The 21,002-nt window shown below is 40.9% G+C and overlaps 1 protein-coding gene across 5 annotated transcripts in view; it reads right to left on the reverse strand.

The window, feature by feature from the left end:
* CADM2 (cell adhesion molecule 2) overlaps nt 1–20,529 on the reverse strand; it is a 359,857-nt gene extending 339,328 nt beyond the window's left edge. For 4 of the 5 annotated variants that reach the window (XM_083439263.1, XM_083439262.1, XM_083439261.1 and 1 more), the window contains exon 1: nt 19,832–20,507. In XM_083439263.1, coding sequence (XP_083295389.1) covers nt 19,832–19,892 — 61 coding nt within the window. In that variant the 5' untranslated portion in view covers nt 19,893–20,507. Of the gene's footprint in view, nt 1–19,831 lie in introns of all 5 variants that reach the window. The other variant, XM_083439260.1, reaches the window with a different exon arrangement.
* Between the last annotated feature and the right edge of the window lie 473 nt (nt 20,530–21,002).

Here is a 21,002-nt window from a genome sequence, read left to right on the forward strand (position 1 = left end):
ATGCTTCTGTGTGATGAACACATGCCAAAGCCTGAAGGTTATTTATCTGACTTATTTATCTGTTGCATTTGCATACATTGCTTTCAAAAGCTTCAGATGATCATTATAGAATTACTAAGGGCAAACACTGCATTTGTGGGAATGAAACAGTTGATAGTGTTCCTATTATCATAACTTTAAAAGGGTTAATTGCATTACTGCACAGGAGTTAAAGTGGCAGCTCCCAGCCTAATTTTATGTTGGCTCTGTCTAATTTCCAAAGTCCTGCAAGTGTGCAGCTAAGATCTCTGACAATGGCAATCTGTCCCCCTCCCAGAAGTCTGCAGAGTGAGAAGGGAGAAAAAAAAGGAGAGAGAGAAGCAAGTCCATATGTAGCCCCAGAAATAAAAATAGGAACAACAACAACAAAGCGCAAACCAATACCTCTCTCCTGCCACCCCCCCTCTACAAAACATTGAGCACGGTATAGGGTGTTAATCAGCCAAGGGCCTGGTTGAAGAGGAACATTTCTGCTTGGTGCCTAAAGGTACCTAATGAAGGTACCAGCCTAATACTCCTGGGGTATTCCACAAATGGGGAGCCACCACAAAAAAGAAGAAGAAGAAGAGTTTGGATTTGATATCCCGCCTTTCACTCCCCTTCAGGAGTCTCAAAGCGGCTAACATTCTCCTTTCCCTTCCTCCCCCACAACAAACACTCTGTGAGGTGAGTGGGGCTGAGAGACTTCAGAGAAGTGTGACTGGCCCAAGGTCACCCAGCAGCTGCATGTGGAGGAGCAGAGACGCGAACCCGGTTCCCCAGATTACGAGACTACTGCTCTTAACCACTACACCACACTGGCTCTCAAAAGGACCATTCTTGTGTTGTCACACTTCAGATTCCTTGTGGAGAAGGCACAAGAAGAAGGTTCTCAGATTGTGACTGCAGAGTCTGGGTTGGTTCATATGGACACAATCAGTCAGTCTTTGAGGTATTGCAATCCTGAGCTGTTTAAGACTTTATAGGTCAAACCCAGCACTTTGAAATGCTCCTGAAAACTAATAAGCAGCCAGTGCAGTTGGTGTAATATGCTCAAATCATTTTGCCCCGGTGAGCAATCTGGCTACCAAATTCTGCACCATCTGAAGTTTCCAAACTGTCCTCAAAGGCAGAGTTATGTATTACATGTTTAGCCTAGAGGTTACCAGAGCATAGCAGTAGTTAGGCTATCCCTATCCAGATAGGGGTGCAGCTGAGTCACCAGCCAAAGCTAATGGAAGGGACTCCATGTTATTGAGGCCACCTGAATTAAATGGTTAAAATTTACAAATAAATGTGACAGTTACTGGACAGTTTAAAGAAAAATGTATTTCCTCTTATGTTCCAGGTCAGACATAACAGTTTAGGACATTATGGTTTATTAGACTGAGACTGAGCTTTGTGTCCAAACACGTCCTCTTCTGCTTCTTTTCCCTTACACACTGTAATGCAAAACATTTTGGTGTTCGTTAAACCACAGTCTCCCCATTACTTCCAAGCTGTGAAACTGTGGTGGGGACTATCCAGGATATAAAGCCATGATTAGATTTAATAGGCAAAGCTGGTTATAACTGAATGTAGCAGTATCTGTTGCCAAGGTACTGTGGATGACTTGCCATCCCACTCATCACAGTACCGCTTTATAATTTAAACACTTGGATCATCTGTTGCTCAGAAAGCACCACTAATTAACTCAAGGAAAGGGTGGTTGCCAATTCATCAATAAAGATAGAAATGTTATGAAATATTATTTCATGTTCTCTTTCAGAGTCAAAGGAGGACCAAGATTGGCCATATCAGCAGCTGCTACTATAATTAATTGTAGCAGCCTTACTCCATGATATAATTTTTGTATTTTTATCTTTTGTTAGAATAAATCATTGTCCTAATAATAACCATATAAACCTGAATACAGACATTCTGCCACTGTGTAAAATATGCAATACTGATGCCTATTTCTGTCATCTGTCAAAAGATGGCAACTGCTCTCAAGAGAATAAAACCCACTCTAGGGATAAAAGCTATAGCGCTATCAATCCCCCCCCCCCTTAAAACTCCTCAGAGACTGAATGCCAATTATGCATGAAATGCTACTGTACTTCTTCAGCAAGGACTGAATATATTTCCTTGTGAAGGAAAACAAACGTTGGCACACAGAATCTAAAGGAATCACATCTCAACAACACAGGACAAAATAATATCCCTACAGAGAAAAAAGAAAAACTTTCACCAACTTCTACAGCTAGGTTTAAGTACAGAAACCACCATGACCAATGGACCTTTCAGTTGTAACAAACAGGAATTCAAGCTACTCCAATGGCCATAGTAAATCATTGTAAGGGCCTTGCTGCGGGTATGTCCTATATGGAGAAATTTATACAAATCAAGAAAATCAAGAAGTAAAACCTATCCTGGTCTGTACCATTTCAAGATGGATAAGAAGAGCTGTATACAATTTTCTATTGCACAAAAAATAATAATAATGTGAAATGGAAAATAGGTGTCTAGGACAAAAAGTCTAAACACTTATAAGCAGCAGCAGCAGCAGCACCTACCACCACTACTGTCATAAGACTACCCTCAAATGGCAGCCTGAAGTCAGAGTTCAAGAAAAAGATTTACTATTCAGTTCTGATGACTATGCTGTAAAAAATGATTCCTGTGCTCTTTGGCACTCATGTACACTACTGAACACAGCTGGATATTTTACATTCTACAGGTGACAGTTCTTGTATTACTTTTGCCATTTAAGTACAAAACTATGTACTGTATACAAATCCATGCAAAACCTTTTCCATCTGACTATATTGGTCCTGATGTACATGACAGAAAGCTGGTCTTTACCTCAACTTCCCTATCAGATTATTTGGAGAGAGAGAGCAGAAAAAACACAACTTTTAAAAACAGTTTCTTAAATCAGTAATACAATTTCAAAATATAGACATTTATGATTAAGAAAATTCCTGGATGATTTTTTAAAGTTTATAAACACAAAACAGCCATACATTCATTACTGATTCCCATATAAGCTACTCACATACTTTCCCCCATCACAGTAGTTTAGGTTTTGAACCATTATTCCTCCTGCCACTGTAACAGCCATCTTTTTAAAGCACTGCACACACATTACCAATCACAATCCTGCAAGGTAGGCCAGCATGATTCCTACATTACAATTGAGGGTTGAAGAGAGGGGTTTGTTGCCACACTGCAATAAATGTGACTTCCTAATAAACATCCTGTAGGTAGCACCGTTCTGTATATTTCCTGTACTGCAGAATGTGTTTACAGCCTTCAGCATCAGAGGCAACATAACTCTAAATGCAAGTTGCTGGGGCATCACAAAGAAAAGAGTGCTACTGCACTCGTGTCCTGGTTGTGGCTTTCCCACAGGCATTTTACCACTGTAAGAACAGAATCCTGGACAATATGAGCATTTGGTCATAAGAAGCTGCCCCGCACCAAGTCTGACCATTGCACTGGCAGCAGTTCTCTGAGGCTTCAGGCAGCACTCCGGGGCCAGCTCTACCTGATGCCAGTAGATGAAGCTAGGACCTTTGGCATGCAAAGTGGATTCTATACCATGGATCTACTGCCCTTCACCTGATCCAGCAGGACTCTACTTATGTTCTGGAGCAGCTATTTTTTTCCCCCCTGGTCTATTATAGCCCACTTAGCTCACTTATCAAGTTCTACTAGTATTTAGTTTAATCTTCCACTTGCCTTTGTTAGATATAATGTCTATTTTTGCAAGTACTAACATGAAGTCATGATGGTCATAGAAGCAAATGATTTTGTAAAAAAATAAATTAAATATCCCTATGCATGTGAAATTAAAAAAAAAAAGATGAAAGGAACTGATTTATATACAGAACATCAAAGGCTGCTGGAAAATAAAACATTGTTTAGTGTTTTATCTATTGAATTACTGAAAATATATCAATGGGGAAATACCCAGAGACACACAAAAATCAATACATCCGAAAGAAGTGCTGAAATACAGCATTGCATTAAACTTGAAAAGCCAACAATGAAACTCATCTAAAGAGAAGAAGTAAGCAACAATAATCTAACTTTTCCACAGTTTCAGACAGGATTCCTTCACAGCTCTAGCTGGAGGGATTGAAATAGCAACTTCTTTTTTGCAAAGGATGTGCTCTGCCACTGAGCTATGGCTCTTATAAGTCCAAGTGAATATGTGATTTACTTATTCAGTAGTCAGATCCAACCATTATGGTAAAAATCAAAACCACTTGTTGGGAATATGCAATGCCAAACCCTCCATGTGTCCCTATTTTCCAGGGACAGGACCAGAATTATGAAAGCCATCCTGGCTCCTATGTCCCCTGCCAGTGCCACCACCAAGCCCGATTCTGAACAATTTTAGATATTCCTAATTTAAAACCAGATTCAAAACCTTAAACTTATTGCTTTCCCCCAAATAATGCAAAGGAAACCTTCAATGGAAATTAGGAAGGGTCAGATAAGTGGAAGCTACAACAAAATGTGTCAGTGTGGAATACTCAACTTTGGTACATGCAATTACCTCAGTGAAGAAATTTATAAACGACCTTAGTAAACTGCTATGAGTCTAAGCATATTCTGTAATGTAGTTCGCATTTCATGATACTGGAAGATTATTTCTACAAATTGGCATCTGTTTCATCACTTTTTCCTCAATAGATAAATATCAGAGGGGAGTATAGAGACAGTCATCACCCTAATTAACCCCTATAGCCACTTGTAACATTTGCAGGTTTGGAAATTCCACAACTTTTGCACTACATTCAAACAGCCAAATCTTCTGTTTCTTATGAAGTAAAGATCCTAGCATGCACCCTTGGACTATTACCAAAAGGATACCACAGTTTTAGTAGGCAGCTGAATGAAATCCATAAACTGAACTGCAAGTGTTTTAAAAGATGAGTAAAAATTGCAGTTTTGGGTACAAATGTGACAGCACAACTTGAGTACTACTTTTAAAAAACAATAACAACTAGACGGGGCTGTACATCTGCATTGCCTGGGCTTCTACATGCAAACATAACCAGCAGACATCATGGTTGTGTCCCTTTCCTCCTTAAGATCTTTTATTATACTTATAATAAGTGTCACACAGATATTTCTAGAGCACAATCAATGAAACTGAAACTCACTTTTAAAGTAAGAAATACTGCTTGTTGCCACCACTAGTTTAGAATCATAAACTCATTGAATTGTAGAATTGGAAGAGACCCTCATCGCGTCCAAAGCCCTGCAGTGCAAAGTAAAAAAGGAAAAGGACCCCTGACAGTTAAGTCCAGTCGCGAATGACTCTGGGGCTGCGGCGCTCATCTCGCTTTACTGCCCAAGGGAGCCCACATTTGTCCACAGTCAGTTTTTCCGGGTCATGTGGCCAGCATGACTAAGCCGCTTCTGGTGAAACCAGAGCAGCACACAGAAATGCCGTTCACCTTCCCGCTGGAGCGGTACCTATTTATCTACTTGCACTTGACGTGCTTTTGAACTGGTAGGTTGGCAGGAGCTGGGACCAAACAACGGGAGCTCACCCCATCGCAGGGATTTGAACTGCCGACCTTCCGATCGACAAGCCCAAGACTCAGGGGTTTACACCACAGCGCCACCCGCATCCCCTATTGCAGTGTAAGAATCTCAAATAATCATCCATGAAAGATGGCCATCCAACCTCTACTGAAAAATGCACAGTAAAGGTAAGTCCATACCAGGGCTTCTTTTCAGCCAGAACTCACCAGAACTCAGTTCCAGCACCTCTCAGGTGGGTTCCAGCACCTCTCCATTGCCATTTTAAGAGAAAGGGGGAGGTGTTCATGGTGCGTTCCAGCACCTCTTTTTCTAGAAAAATAGCACTAGTCCAGACCACTGTCAAACAGCTGTTACCATAAGAAAGTTATTCTGGTGTTTAGTCAGAATCCCCTTTATTCTAACCTAAAGCGATTGGTTCAGGTCTGACTCTTTGGAACAGGAGAAACAAGCTTGCTACATCTTCTGTGTGACAGCCTTTTACATATTTGAAGATGGTAAACATATCTCCTCTTAGTCTCCTCTTTTCCGGACTAAACATCAATCATTTCTCAAGTCAAGGACTGGCAGGGCTCCGAAGAATGTGTGGTGGAAGCAGGGGCCAGGAATATGGCCCAGGAGAGCAGGCCAGCAATTTATGGGGCTTGGTACCACCTGCAAAGAGTAACAGAAACACCAGTTGGATTAAAAAGGAATCATGTTTCACTTCTTCCAACAGCAACAGGGACAAATGCATAGGAAAGGAGCTTTGACAGGATAGTAAGGAATGAGGCTGTTATGGCCATGAGAAGGGGCTTCGATCAAGTAAATCTATGCCTCTTGCCACATTCCTACATGAGGAAAGTAGACTGTAAACTATTGATCCTTAGCTGATCAAGATGGTGCCACAGAACACGAACAGAAAGAATCAATTTACACCTGCAAATCCTTGTCTCTGCTATTTTCCATGATCCCAGTTGAAATCTTAAGCCAGGGTAACTCTGTTGTGCCTTGTTGTTAATAAACTATGTTTACTTGTTTTTTAATGTTAATAAATCTTGGATTAATGAATATGGAAATTTAATTGATTAACAGTGCAATCTCATACATGTCTACTCAGAAGCCCTGCTGAGTTTACTGTGGCTTACTCCCGGGTAAATGTGTACAGGATCGTAAAACATTTCAGTGAAGTGACATCCCTAGTAATTATACAACTAAGCATAACTAATTTCAAGGTGTAAAATACACAGTGTTCTTTCCAACTTCCACTGCATTCCACCTCACCATGCCAGCTGTTATTTACATGTAGTGTATGTAAAAGGCAGAAAGCTGAAAGAAAACTATTGTTAAAAGATAGCAATTACTTATGCCAAACAACAACAAAAAAGACAATGTAGCCAAATTCTTTGTTGGAAAAGAAAGTGATGTTCAGAAATAAGCCAGAAGAATTCAGCTAAGATACAAAGATGAAAGAACAGCACCACCTAGTTCCCTACCTAAAAGTTTCCAAATATATTACAGTGACAGGCTTTTACTTCTGCAAACTCGTTTCAAGAGCCTAGATATTATTGCTTGTTTTATGTCTAAATAATATACTGTAGCATACAATAGCAAGCTTGCCACTCTTTAGCAAATAGTGTATATAAAATAGATCCAGAAAATACTGTTAAAATGAAATGAGGCACAACCTTTAGCTACAAATTCATCTTTGTGTGTGCATAAGGCAGGGTTACTATATTTCCCTTTTTCTGTAAATTAGGCTTTCAATATGGATGTTTAAAAGGGGGAAATGCTTCTTTAAAAACCTATGCTGTACCTTATAAAACCAATGCTTTCTCCAATGCAGACATTTTGAAAACAAGCAGATGCGAAATAGCTTTTCAGAGCCTCACAAATCTTCTAAGATTACTGAAAATATCCAGAGTATATAAAGAAGAACATGACTGTTTTATGTATTTTTGAAATGTACTTAGGTATGCCCTTTGACTTAGAGCACAAATTTGCACTATCATAATGTTGTGCCCTTATAATTAAAACTTATTCCAGAGTGAAAGTCTTCAGCTTGTACAGATTTTTGTGGAGTCGTCCCCTTATGCTCACATAGGTCCCAAATAAAACAATGTGTGTGCACCTATATATTTCCTTGTGAGAGGTGGACTGTGGCAAAGACATATGAATTCCTGAATCCTGTAGCATATTGTACTGAGTAGCACTGTAATAGCACTAGTACTGAGGTTGATAAACTTTTTAGGCCAAGGGGAACATCTACTGACAGTCACAAAATATCTGTCACGGGGGTGTGAAATTCTGGGGGGCAGTGTATGAGAGGCCTAGCCAGTGCAAGCAGCTCTCATGGATTGTGGATCTTTGTGGGGATATTTATTGTTGTGGTTGTGGTGGTGGGGTTAACAAAAAATAAATGTTCCTGGCAGACTGGGAATATACCCTCACCCACCCAAGTTTAGGATGTAACTAAGTTTTAATAATAAAGAAAATTGTAACAAAATAACTTAATGAGAGAAACTAAATACAGTAACATGAGGCAAGTCTGAGGCAAGAAGAGGCAGTTGGTCCCTCTTAACTGACATTCTTAACTAAACACACACACTGAAGGGAGAGGCAGATTCCGGAGCAAAACACACAAGCCCCGCCCACCAGATACCAAGCACTCTACTATTCAAATTAGGCCCCAGTGTTTTTCTTAAATTACTGAGACCTGTTTCATGTGCAATAAATAGGAGGTAGTAGTGGACACAATGGTGCCTGGAGCTACTGCACTGGCAAACCCTGCAGTCTGTTCATTCATTCAAATATGAATAATTCAGTTTTCACCCTCCATTGAACTCTCAATAGAGCACACAATAAGATTCCCCATCAAATATAAATCATTAGAATCCAAAACAGTAGACTCAGAGTCATTCAAACAGCAATAATACCACCACAACAGAATAATTAGCTCTCTCTCTTCCACTGATCACTGAAAGCCATTTTAAAACAGCAGGATTTTTAACTTAAATATAGGTCAGGGGGGAAAAAACCATTTTAGTTTTCAGAGAGCATATCAATGACATGGTGTTCCACAACTAAAGAAAACCTACATCTTACTGCCATTACTGGACAATCCAAATTGATAGTCCATGTATATGTTTGTCCCTCAGCAGATTTAAGAATCCCTCTCCCGGGAGGGAATAATGGAGGCAACATATCAGACTATATCTTAAGCAGCCATTTCTAGCACTTCTCACATTCCAACCAGAAAAGTATAGTTTCCATTAAATTGAGCAACTGTCCTGTTAATTCCACTACTGCTTTTATTTCACAATAATTGCTTAGAACACATAACATTTTTCTCACTCACAAGGCTAAAGTTTATTTCCCCTTCAATGTTGCCTTAACAACTTCATAATTCACAGAAGCTGTTCCATTTTCCAGCAATATTTTGGTCACCGTTTTGTTTTTGGTATTAGTTTGATAATTTCTCAGCTATACTACTAATATATAGTTATGTTTTCATAGTCATTAGTGCCATTACATACTGCTGTTAACTTTGCACATAAGAATATAAACTGTTGTTCCTTAAGCAGCAAATAAAGAATGCCATGCAATGCCTTTAGCCTTCTATTTTTATTTTTTTTAGTGAAATTCAGCTGTAGTACCATTAAAAGTAATCTCACATTTATGTTGTTATTAGTAGGTATACGTTTTTCTTGAGTCTAGTAAATATAACCAAAGTATGTGGTATTAAAAATGGGAAGAACAACATGGCTTTTATGACGGCTTTGAGATTTGTTTCATTGTAAAGAGGAAAACAAATTTGAACTATTATTATGCTACAGTAGTACAATAGCTAGCAATACAACACACCACAAATATAAATGCATGATATGGTCATTTTCACCTTAAACTATGCAAAGTTCAACAGGATTTCACTTAAGTAGTACAACTGCAAATAGGTCTCAGGTGTTTCTGTTAAGCTTTACAGTGCATATAGCAGGTGTGGACAACTTGTGTTCCAAGAGCTGCGTCTAGTCCTAACTGTATGTGACCCTTTGAGAAATCTGAAAAGCTCTCTGCCAGCGATCAGTTTAGACCTCTGATAAGGGGCAGCTGAGCTGTCCCATTCTCAATGGGGGAAAGAGGGAAAGAGAGAGAGAAGTAGCACTCCCACCTGCTTCTTACTATGGACACTGCTGCCTTTAGTCCCACTCACAGCCTCACTTTTCAAGCTCAAATATAATATAGTAGACTGAAAGCACAAGGACCATTCACCACTCCCCAAGGCCATCAGAGAATCCCAGGTATAAATCACTCATGGACCGTGCTATTTTGAGCAAAGTAATACCAGGCTAACATTAAATGAGTGAGGCTTGGGATGCTGCAATGTGGGGAAGAGCAACTGCCCAACTTCCCCATAAAAGGGCCAGCTGCACTGAGGGAAAAGAGAGTGGTGGTGATTCATTGAAACTTACAGGGATTAAGGCCAGGCTGACAGGCTCTAATCTCTTCTGCTCTTCGCTGTTGTTGCCACAGAGAGTCCCGGAATGTAGGATGCCCAGCTGCAACCAATCAAGATTCACTGGCAGTCCTCTGCATTCTGGATGATACTAATCCTTCCATTTACTATAAGTGGGATCTGCAATAAAATTTTGCTGTGTATACTTCTGTCCTAGCATCCAAGCTCATGTTCAGGGTTCTAGACAAACATTCCCTGTTGTCCCTGCTTCATTTTCCATTTTTCTTTTTCAACACAACATTCCTTGGCTAGTGAACAGCTCCAGTTCTTACTGCTCTGGGTTCTTTCTTTGTGGGGTGGGGAGGAGTATTTTTATTATTTATTATTTATTTATTTCTGTAAACTGTAGGATTCCCTTGAGCATGCTGATACCTTCCTCTTGTTTTTCAGTAGCCTTGTTTTGGTTACAATGCCATGAGCAGTCACCACCTCAATCTGTTATTAGAGGGAATGATTACCATTTGTAAAGTGCCCCCCCCCCCGTTATACTGAATTTACTCCCACAGCTTGTAATAACTGGATTACAATGGCTATTACAATAGAAGAAAACTTATTGGTTAGACTTTCAGCTGTCATAAAATAGCAAAAACTTAATACCATGAACAAAAAGGTTTTTGGTGCAGCAGATGAATATTCAGATGAATTACATCTAATTCAGAAACTCATTTCTTATGTTCCTAACTAATTAGTCTGGTCTTTTCCTAGTTAGGAAATAATCACAGCAGTCTCTTGCCATATTGTGTGGCAGGAATAGAAACAGGTCCACTAACACACTGATAATCCAGCAGATGTAGGTCAGTTTGGTATTTTCCATTTGTTCAGATATTTATCCCTAAGCATCTACTGCAACTGACACTGCGAGGTAATTTGTCCTTAAAAATTCTCAGAGCTGTCAGACATTTTTAAGCTCTGGGACACAGAGCTTTGCTAAGTAGAAGTAGACTTCAGGCTCACAAAATATTGTTTTATAAAACAATATATTCTTGGGATAAATCATGGCCTGAAAGCACTTTGTCGATAGAAAGAACTATATTAAAATAGGATAGGGTAATAAAAAAATCATTAAAACTATTAATGAGTGGGAACATCAAATATACCACCTTTATGTTTGAATTAGAAGTTACAGAAACTTTTCCATTGCCCAATATGCACAGTATATAAACTATGGCACTCTAATGTACTCAAGGATATTTTGGTTTTCCATTCAGGAAAATAGGGGGAAATATAAAGGTTTTAAATATAAAGGTTTAAAATACAAACTAGCCACATTAAGGAAAGACTTATTATCTGCTCTTAGAATTTTTTGTAGATCTTGGTGCTATCATATAGTAACAGAATATACTATTTTTGGCATACTAACTTAGAATTATTCATTCCTGTAATGTAATTAAATTATGGTAATAAGTTCAGATAATTATATATGTATATATATAATTATTATTATTATTCAATGTCATTCATTCATTCTGCCCAACAAATATCATACAGTGCAATCCTATACATGTCTACTAAAAATCATTCCCATTGAATTCAATACAATTTACTAGATAAATATGTATAAGATAGCAACCTTAGACAAATGTATCATCTGTCTCAATTTTATTTATATCCTTGCTCTATTCCAGTAAATATATCATTGAAAATAATACCATAATTCAAGGTAATTTTCTAAATCCATGTTGGCAAGAACTATAGCTTCATACTCATGAACTTTCACTTTGGGTTTCATGCACTTCAAAAAACTGAAGGTTTACATGAATTGAAAGAAGTTTCAACCCCTTTTACTTCCTTGTTTCTTGATTTCCTCAGCATGTATTTTCAAAGTCAGTTCCTTTCCCTTGATGCAGAAGACACAGAAACATGAGGCAAATAAGCAGCAAAGGGATTTAAATGTTATGTTGCAAAAAGGTCTTCCTACCATGATACAGAACACACTTGGCAGATTCCCAGTTTTGATCAAATACCTCAAGATTTTCTGGCATATGTAATATTTTAAAATACTTTTTTCCCAATATTAAATCCTAACATTTATGGTTGATTAGTAATCCAAAAACAGTAGCAATGCTATCATAACTAATACTGCTGTGTTAGACTCTTATAATATTCACAGCTATTATTTCAGAAGCAAGTCAAAACAATCTTCTTAGTTTAAGGTCAGGTTTTTTTTAACAAAAAAAAATCTCAATAAACTTATTTTGTTTTCTTTCATCTGTGCACACAAAAAATCTGTTTCTCACCTATGTCCTAAAAATAGAAGTCTACAAAAGACCACTGAAGATTGGTTTTAAAGCACCATGGGGACAGTTTAATGCATTAAATCAGGCTAAAGTGAATTTAAGGAGACTCATTTATTTGATATTTTGATTTACAGGGTATTTTATTCTGCCCAAAGCCCCTTCCTCACCCTCAGAGTGGCTTAAAATCCAATGGCATATGCACACAGATGGCTTCCCAATGTCCCCTAGGAATTTTCTGTCTGATATGATAAGAGGTGTACTCACCAGTTTCTGCTAACTGAAACATGTACAGTGGTACCTTGGGTTAAGAACTTAATTTGTTCTGGAGGTCCATTCGTAACCTGAAACTGTTCTTAACCTGAAGCACTTTAGCTAATGGGGCCTCCTGCTGCTGCTGTGCCACTGCTGCACAATTTCTGTTCTCAACCTGAAGCAAAGTTCTTAAACCAAGGTAATATTTCTGGGTTAGCGAAGTCTGTAACCTGAAGGGTATGTAACCTGAAGCGTATGTAACCTGAGGTACCACTGTAGGTGGTTTGATATACTTTCTGTATGACTACATAGATGGCTGAGGGCAGGACTACCATAGGGTGGTTTCCAATTATTCAAGGTGAAGTGTAAGCTCTCCTGTGAAACTTCCATGAAGTTGCCAGATAATCTAAGGGGTTGTCTAGCAACCTGGTCTTACAGCTCAAAAGTGCCTCTGAACGTTGGCTAGGTTCTCTGAAGTCGGAAAAAGAAATCAGTTGAGGAAGCTTTTTGTATATATCTACATAAACCTTTTCCATTCAGATGCATACATATCAAAAGAAAGTAGCATGTACCTTAAAATATACTTGTCCCCTTACAGTTGATTCACAGCTCCTATTAATTAAGCCAGAGGTCGGGAATCTTTGATCTCCAGATGTTGCTGAACTACAACTCTCTTCAGCCCCACCAAACATGGCTAGGATGATGGGAGCTGTAGTTCAGCAATATCTGGAGAGCCCAAGTTTCCTGATCCTGATTAAGGCCAACGATGCTTTTGTCCAGTATCGCCATTCTGTAGTGACCAGAGAATCCCTGAAATATCATTTGGTTCAACAATGTTTTCCAAGGAAGATGAAGGCACCAAACACAAATAGTACCTTCATTTTACCCTATCTAAATGCACTGCTCTGTTCTGTCTCACGTCCAAGTGCTGCTCATAGAGAGAGGGTACCAAAGAGGTGACACTTAGAATGTGGATGAATAAGCAGAACTCAGTGCGTGTCATTCATGAACAAGAATAAAACAGTACAGAGACTATATATGTACAAGAAGGAGTTATTTGGGGGGTAATGCACTTGATAGTTTAATATAGGAACACATCAGTGCTCTATATAATAGAGACATGGTCCTCTCCTTCAGCTCACCCCATGGAAACCAATTGACACTTCTGCCCCAGCCAAAATGATAACGAGCAACTCAGCTCTTATCATGGCAAAGACAGCATCTGCATTTCCTCAAAGGGATGCAACATTATAAAAACCTAACAATAAACCTACAAGTGTTGCCTTCACTGGCTACAATCTCATTTACTAAAAGTCTTTATGGATATTTCATGGAGCTAATAGTCAAAGAGACAGAAGTTGAATCAACTTCCTTTCACACTTTACTTCCTTCAGGGAGGAAAGTAACAGACAGCCTAGATTCTGACATTAACTGAGACCAAATTTTCAACTTCCAAATGAAAATATAGAATAAGCATAGTGCCCAAGGTATGACCATAGTGTAGCCATAACCTTTAGAATTCAACATTGTAACCAGTAGCCCAGAAGTCCTTGGGGGATACGTTTGCAAAGCCATGAACTATGTTGTTTTTAATGCTCCGTTTTCAAAAAGAAGTTATCATTGCAAATGAGGAAAACTCTAAGTATCTCAACAACATAACCGATCTCTTCCAGCACGCCAACTAATACTAAGAATCCATCCCTCATATTATAGCAATGGAATATAAAAAGGAGGTGGTCATAAGAATAAAAGTTAACATACAAGCAAGACACATGTCTCACATTTTTTCTGACAAACAACTTCTGGATTTAATAATAACACAAATGTATTTAGAGTATAATTTTCACAGTGTTCAACATTAGTGATTCAGAACTTATTGTGTTGCATTTTCCATCAAAAGGACAACACATTTAGGAACGTTTTATTCTGCAAAAACTTCAACAACATTAGTTGTGCAGCAAAATTCCAAGTTATCATTATATTATTCAAATCAAAGTGATAATAAATGCTTTTTCTTTTTTCTAAATTACTTGCTAAAATTTTCAAAAGGAGTGAGATTATTGCTGGGATGTTTTGCATTTGAGAGATGAAAAGCAACCCCAAATCCAGAGCTGGTAATGGTTATGTGTAGATGCAACAACGATAAGAGTCACATTTCAACAAGAAGATACAGCTTTAGTGAACTGAATGGAACTTACTTTGGCCAATAAAATTTCACTTGAAAGGTCAGGGTTGAAAAAAAGGGTAAGCAAAGCAGGAGTTCAAAAATATAAACTGCAAACACTATGAAAAGAAACAACAACTGAAGAAAAATACCCAAAAGAGACATATTTAATGGCTAGTTATATTAGTTCTAACAAATCTGTAAAAGAAAATAAGTGTTTTCGCTTATGACATGAGAGTGTACTCTTGCTAATTTACGTCACTGTTAGTGCTGTAATGATTGTTCTCTGTACATATATTTTATTCTAATAAATATTTTTCAAGTTAATAATTGTTCTCTTGTATGGCTTTACACTACCTAAAATATATCCTCTTACTTGGAAGTACCCCTTGAAATCTGAGCTAACTTTCAAGTAAACTTGCAATACTGTATAAGATGTTCCTTCCATTTTTTCAAAAATTTTACAAATCCAGAGTTGCTGCTTTAAATTTCAAATATTTTTCATTGATATTAAATGCATGCATTGGTTAACAGGAAAAACTGTACCTTTTCCATATGTAGAATACAAAAAAAGGATTTTGTTTGTTTGTTTATGGAATATAAAAACCAACAAATGTAACATATACAATTAATGCTAAAGGACAACTGATGTTATTTTACACCTTCTATTTAGAAAGAAACAAAATGGAATTCATGCAGGGAGGGGGATGTTTAGCTCTAACATCACATTAAAATATGCTGCCACATATTTTGCTTCATACAAAAGTACTAGAAACAGATCAAATAAGTTTAAATATTTCCTACTTCAGGATATTGTGAAGACCACAACACAGTTATTTTAAGGCACAATATTGTGTATAGAGTGCATTAAAGCCAATTCATTGTTCCTGCTTATTTTTAAGCAGAAGAAAAAATATGTTTCTGATTTTACAGACTCATCAGCAAGATGTTTTGAAAAGACATATCACGATCAACCTCAAACACGATTATTAGCTAGTCATCTACTGACAATCATTCAGTGAAAATTTCACTTCAATCACACATTTTCTCAAGGAACTGTAGGAATTGCTCTGAAATATTTACTCAGTGCCAGCGAAGTATTGAGTGTAACAGCTTCTGCATCTAATACAGTGCTATCCAGTTCTCACAAAAGCACAGCACATTAAAGCATTAGATGCCATTTGCATTATCACACAGCAGGGGGCTACAGCAGCTACAATTCTAGCACTTCTGTACACATGAAGTACAGTAAAATATATTTACTGCTGCAATTTCATAGTATATATTATGCAATACACAGCTTATGGAAATATGCTACTTACCTAACGACTGGTTTTAGTTTATGCAAGTGAGCTTATGGTTGATTTTATATAGTTGGTAAAATATCTGATTTTATATAGTTGGTAAAATATCCAATGATTTTTCTTTGCAAATTTATAAAACCAAAATAATATATGTTAAGCTTAAGTGTCACCATGGGGACAATAAAACTTAGGCTGTAGAATGGTTAGGTTGAGATATGTGGGTGGGGCTACACTCACATAATCATGAATATTCACTGCAATTATGGGGGAAGAAACGATCTACACATTCATACTAAAAACTAGGAAAGAAAGAATGCTTCCCCCAGCTTCACTAACAAAAACCATACTGTCATTTTTTTTTATCCATACCAATATCATTAACTGATGTGATGAAGTTATTTAAGTACGTATTTTATACTTTCTACAAATGCTACCTATCACTTAAAAGGCTTTGTCAGTCTTTCCAGAAGCTGAGCCCCCATTATCTCCTCATAGTGTTGACTGATTGTCATAGCTGGCCTTATGGTTAAGAGAGGTGGTTCTAATAAAGCCAGATTTCCACATTGACCACCTTGATTATGCAGCCCCAAATCAAAATCAAGATTACACCAGTACACTACACATTTCTAAAAGTATAATAGTAATAATAATAATAATAATAATAATAATACAGATTTACATTTCAAAAGATTTGGATTTCAGGTGGGGGGAGTGAACTGTTTTAGTAGGCAACTACTAGCAAAATTAGATTTGGGGTGGATTTGAGTTGTTTCACTCTTTATATAGAAAACACATCCTCCAGAACAGCTACTATAGGAGGGTTGCAAAACGCACGAAGGAAAGGCCAACTTTCAACTGATAAAATGGAAAGTTTAGAAAGCAAATTAATCTGGCAGAAGTAGCTATATTTTCTATACAAGAAGAATAGCATCCACAGTACATTCGCCAAACTTGGTATTAATGTCAAACTAGTTGTGGGGGAGGCAGACTATGGAGTTATCAGCATAATAGGAGTGTCTAAAAATGCACCTACTGGATGTACTATACTGTCCTTATAAATGTGCATTTATTTCCTGTGCCATCATTGTTTGACTTCAATCCTACAAAGGAGAACTCAAAACAGGGCACACTACTCAGTCCCTTACATATGCAGAAATATTCAGTAGCATAAAGAGGAAGGCCAGGCAAAGTGTTTTTAAAAGCAGCCTTCTCAGCTACAGTTTGTAAGACTGAATGTTTGAGCTGCTGTTCTTCTTGCCAGCTGTTGCTGAAAATAAAAAAGGGAAGGTTTACCCCAAAATGAGAACACCTCACATTTTTTAAATATAGGGAAAGTACCATGTAGGTGATGTAACAAGAAATATGACATTCTCTATCCTATATGAAAAGGCCCAGCTTGGTTACCTTCATGCACACAACCAAAAATGCATGGCATTTTTCTGTTACCTGATGCTGCCTGCAGTGGTGCAATCTTTTTCCTGGCACAACCACTGAACTGCTCTGTTATTTTAAAAAATGGACAAATCTAGGCAGAAAAATAAGATTTTACACTGACTGTTTATTATTAAACACATGATGCACTGAATGCAGCGGACAGCATCCTAAAAATATCAAGTTTTCCTTCAGCAGTAGCAACCATAATCATACTGATAAGAAAAATCAATAAAGGGAGCTTCCCCGTTTTGCAGCAAAGAGAATCAACAATTCACATGGAAATTTAACAGTAAGAGAGGCAACCCTCTACATGTGCCACCTGCCAGATTCCCCAATAAATAATCCCACACAGTAGCACCACAGCAGCTCCTTGTGCTATGCCAGTCCCAGCAGCTCACACAGATCGGTAAGGAAAGCAAATAGCCAACCGTATAAAATCATTGCAGCCACCAAATGAAATCATTCCACCTCTTTTCAGCACTGCTTTTTAAAAATCCTGCTTGCTCAGAAGATGAAGCAGGGGTTGCAGGCTTCAAAATACAACAGTCACAGACTCACTTAAAAGGTTACCTCTCCTTTCGGAGGTGGGGTGGGTAGGAAGAAAAAGCTTCCCCTGCCTGTTCTGAGACCTCATCTCATGCTACTGCAAGTGCACAGAGGCATGAAATACAATAAACTTTATAACACTGCTACTGAAGAAGACGGTGGGGGTAATGCCACAAGGTCATACTTGGCTCTTTCTGAATTCCCTATACACAGAACGATTGAGACAATTCTTTGCCCCCGGCCATCCTGATGGGGTGGGGAAGCCAACCATCCTGAGAAAAACATGGGGAAGTTGCTGGTGCTTGCTGACCTCATTTACAGCCTCCAAAAGCTGTCTAGATGATTCTTAAGACTCTGGAGTCCTTGGTCCTGACACATTTGGGTATCTAGCTACCCCATCCTCACCTGCCCGTGGGAAAGGGAAGGGGGTAGCAATAGCATCTCTCCCCCCCCCCATACTCAAACACTGCAGCCATAAAGGCACACATACACACTCACAAACACACACACAGGCACGCACATCCATTACCCTCATTGCACATTCCAGCACCATGACCACATTCTCTTAACAGCATCAGGAACAACGGAATCTCTAGGCTGGCTCCCTAACACACATTGCTGATTTAATTTGATTTTCAAGGTGGTGGGTGGTGAGGGAGATGGTGATGGGAGCTGGAAATAAACCACCACCTACTTTACATCCCCATATTTTCACAACCATCCATTTGCATAACGACAGTCGCTTGTACATCTCCCCCCCCCCCTTCGCGCGCCACTACAATTGTTACATTTCACTTGTGAGGCATAGGATTAGAGCCATTGGTGCAGACATAAGGAACAAGGGGACAAATATAATCCAGCCTCAAAGGGGACTGTGAGGATGCATTCCATATTGGAGGTTATGCCGAGGTGGGGTGCGCGCGGGGGGTGGGGGGTGCGCAGAGATAAAGAATAAAGGTTTATGAGACCTAGCTCTGCACATCTTTAAGTCTCCAGTAAGCCACGCATGTACAGCCTTCTTCGAGTCTCCTCTTTACCAGCGCTCAGCTTTCAAGCATTTTACTCTCTCTTCCTCCCCCCCCCCCCCACGGGATGGTGTTGCAGTGCCCACGTTGTTCCTCTCGCTGCATCGCCCTTCTCACTTTTATAGACATAGGCGATGGGGTGAAAAAGAGTGGCTGGAGGGAAAGGGTACGAGGAGTTGAAACCGAGGTGGAGGAGGGGGGGGTGCTGCAAGACTCTCAGGGGACGGGAGGGAAGGACTTTCAGGAGCGGGCAGGGAAGGATTAATGTTTGTGCAGCACTTTAAGGATGGCAGGCTCTGTACAAGTGGCGGGGCTGGAGGCTAGGAGGTGCTGGTGGAAGAGGAGGAGAGAGAGAGAGAGAGAGAGAGAGAGAGCGCCGAAGGGTGATGGATAGACGAAAGAAGGCGGGGGAGGGGGGCGCACGGGAGAGGAGGGATGGGAAGCCAGGAGGAAGCGAAGGGAAGAGATAAAGGGGGAAGGAAGCCCAGGATTAGAGAACCCAGACGGGAGGGAAAGGAGCTTGCGGGCGGGCAAGGGGGGGGAGGGGGAGCCGAGAGATGAGAAGACAAATGAGGGGCAGGCTGGGGGCAAGTCTCCAGGGAATGGGGGGGGGGGGGAGAGGAGGCGACAGGAGGAGGGAATGAGGTCGAGCGAGGAGTCTTTCCAAGGCGGCGAGGAAAGAGCACAGGGTGCCCCTCCGGCCCCACGACGACCCCACCTCAGCCTTGGCACGCATGTCGCAGCCAGAAGTTGGGCGCGAGCGGGGGGCCGAGAGGCGGCGGCGGCGGCGGCGAAGTGGGCACTGGCGGGGGTGGTACCTTGTATGAGGATCCCGCAGAGGCTGTATAAGCGCAAGACGACGCTCGGTTTCAGCCGCATCCTGGGGGTTTCCCTCGGGCTGGTTGGGCGCGAGGCAGAGAATCCCGCAGCAGCTGCTGCTGCTGCGACCGCTGTTCCCTCTCTCTTCTTCCTCTTCTTCTTCTTCTCCTCTTCCTCCTCCTCCTCCTCCTCTCGCCGGGCTCGTCCTCCCCCCAGCAGGAGCCGCCTCCGCCGCCGCCTCCGCCGCCGCAGTGTCTCCCTCAGCCTATCCAGCGGGGTGAAGAGGAGGACCAGGGTCGCGCGGGGGTGCAATGGGGGCGAGCGGCGGCGGCGGCGGCAGAAGCGGCGGCTGGCTTCGCCCTCCTCCTCAGTTCGCCCCCCAAGCCCGTCCTTCCCTCGGTGGGGGGCACGCGGCTGCACACTTCCTCCCTCGCTCCTTCCTCGCCAGGAGCCGGCTGCCCCTTTCTGGAAACACCGGCAAAAGCTCCCTTCTTCGGCCGCCCCTTCTCCGGCCGGTCCGGGTGCTGAGGAGAGACGGGCGGGCAGCTGCGGCGCTCGCCTTCCTGCTGCTTCGCACGCTGCCTCTCACCTCAGCTCGCAGGGAGACTGCTCCGCTACACCAGCCGCTTTCCCAGCTCTAGACACAAGGGCAATCTCAGCGCGCGCACCTCCTCCTCCTCCCTCCCCTCGCCACAATGACCCCTCCTTTCTCCTACAGGACTCCGCCCCCTTCCCCGGCACGTTTCCCTCTCTCTGAATAGCCACGCCTCTAACTTGCCGGGCCACGCCCCCTCGCTGGGCTTTGGACCTACCCCCTCGGCACATTTTTTTATTTTTTTGCACAGCCACGCTCTCTTTAGTGTCCTCCCCATTTCGCAGCCAGAGCCTGACAGGCAGCTGCGGCTGTCCAATAGGAGAGGGTCTATCCTGCGCTGCTAACCTGTCAGCGGGCAGCACCGATGCAAGAGGAAAGCTGATGAGTGAGTTCTGGGGACGGCGGGCGGGCGGGGGGGTGTCCGCGTGTGAAGGGGACTTATTGCTTTGCAGTGCCCGCCCTCTTTGTCTCAACTTTGGACTGGCATTTGCCTGAGCCTATGAGGAATGCAAGTGGGGTGTTTCCTTGCCAGCCAATGAGCGGTTTGGGGAAAAGAATAAAAAGGTGCGGGGAGG

This window comes from Podarcis tiliguerta (genome assembly GCF_965153285.1).
Source record: "Podarcis tiliguerta genome assembly, chromosome: 4".
NCBI lineage: Eukaryota > Metazoa > Chordata > Lepidosauria > Squamata > Lacertidae > Podarcis > Podarcis tiliguerta.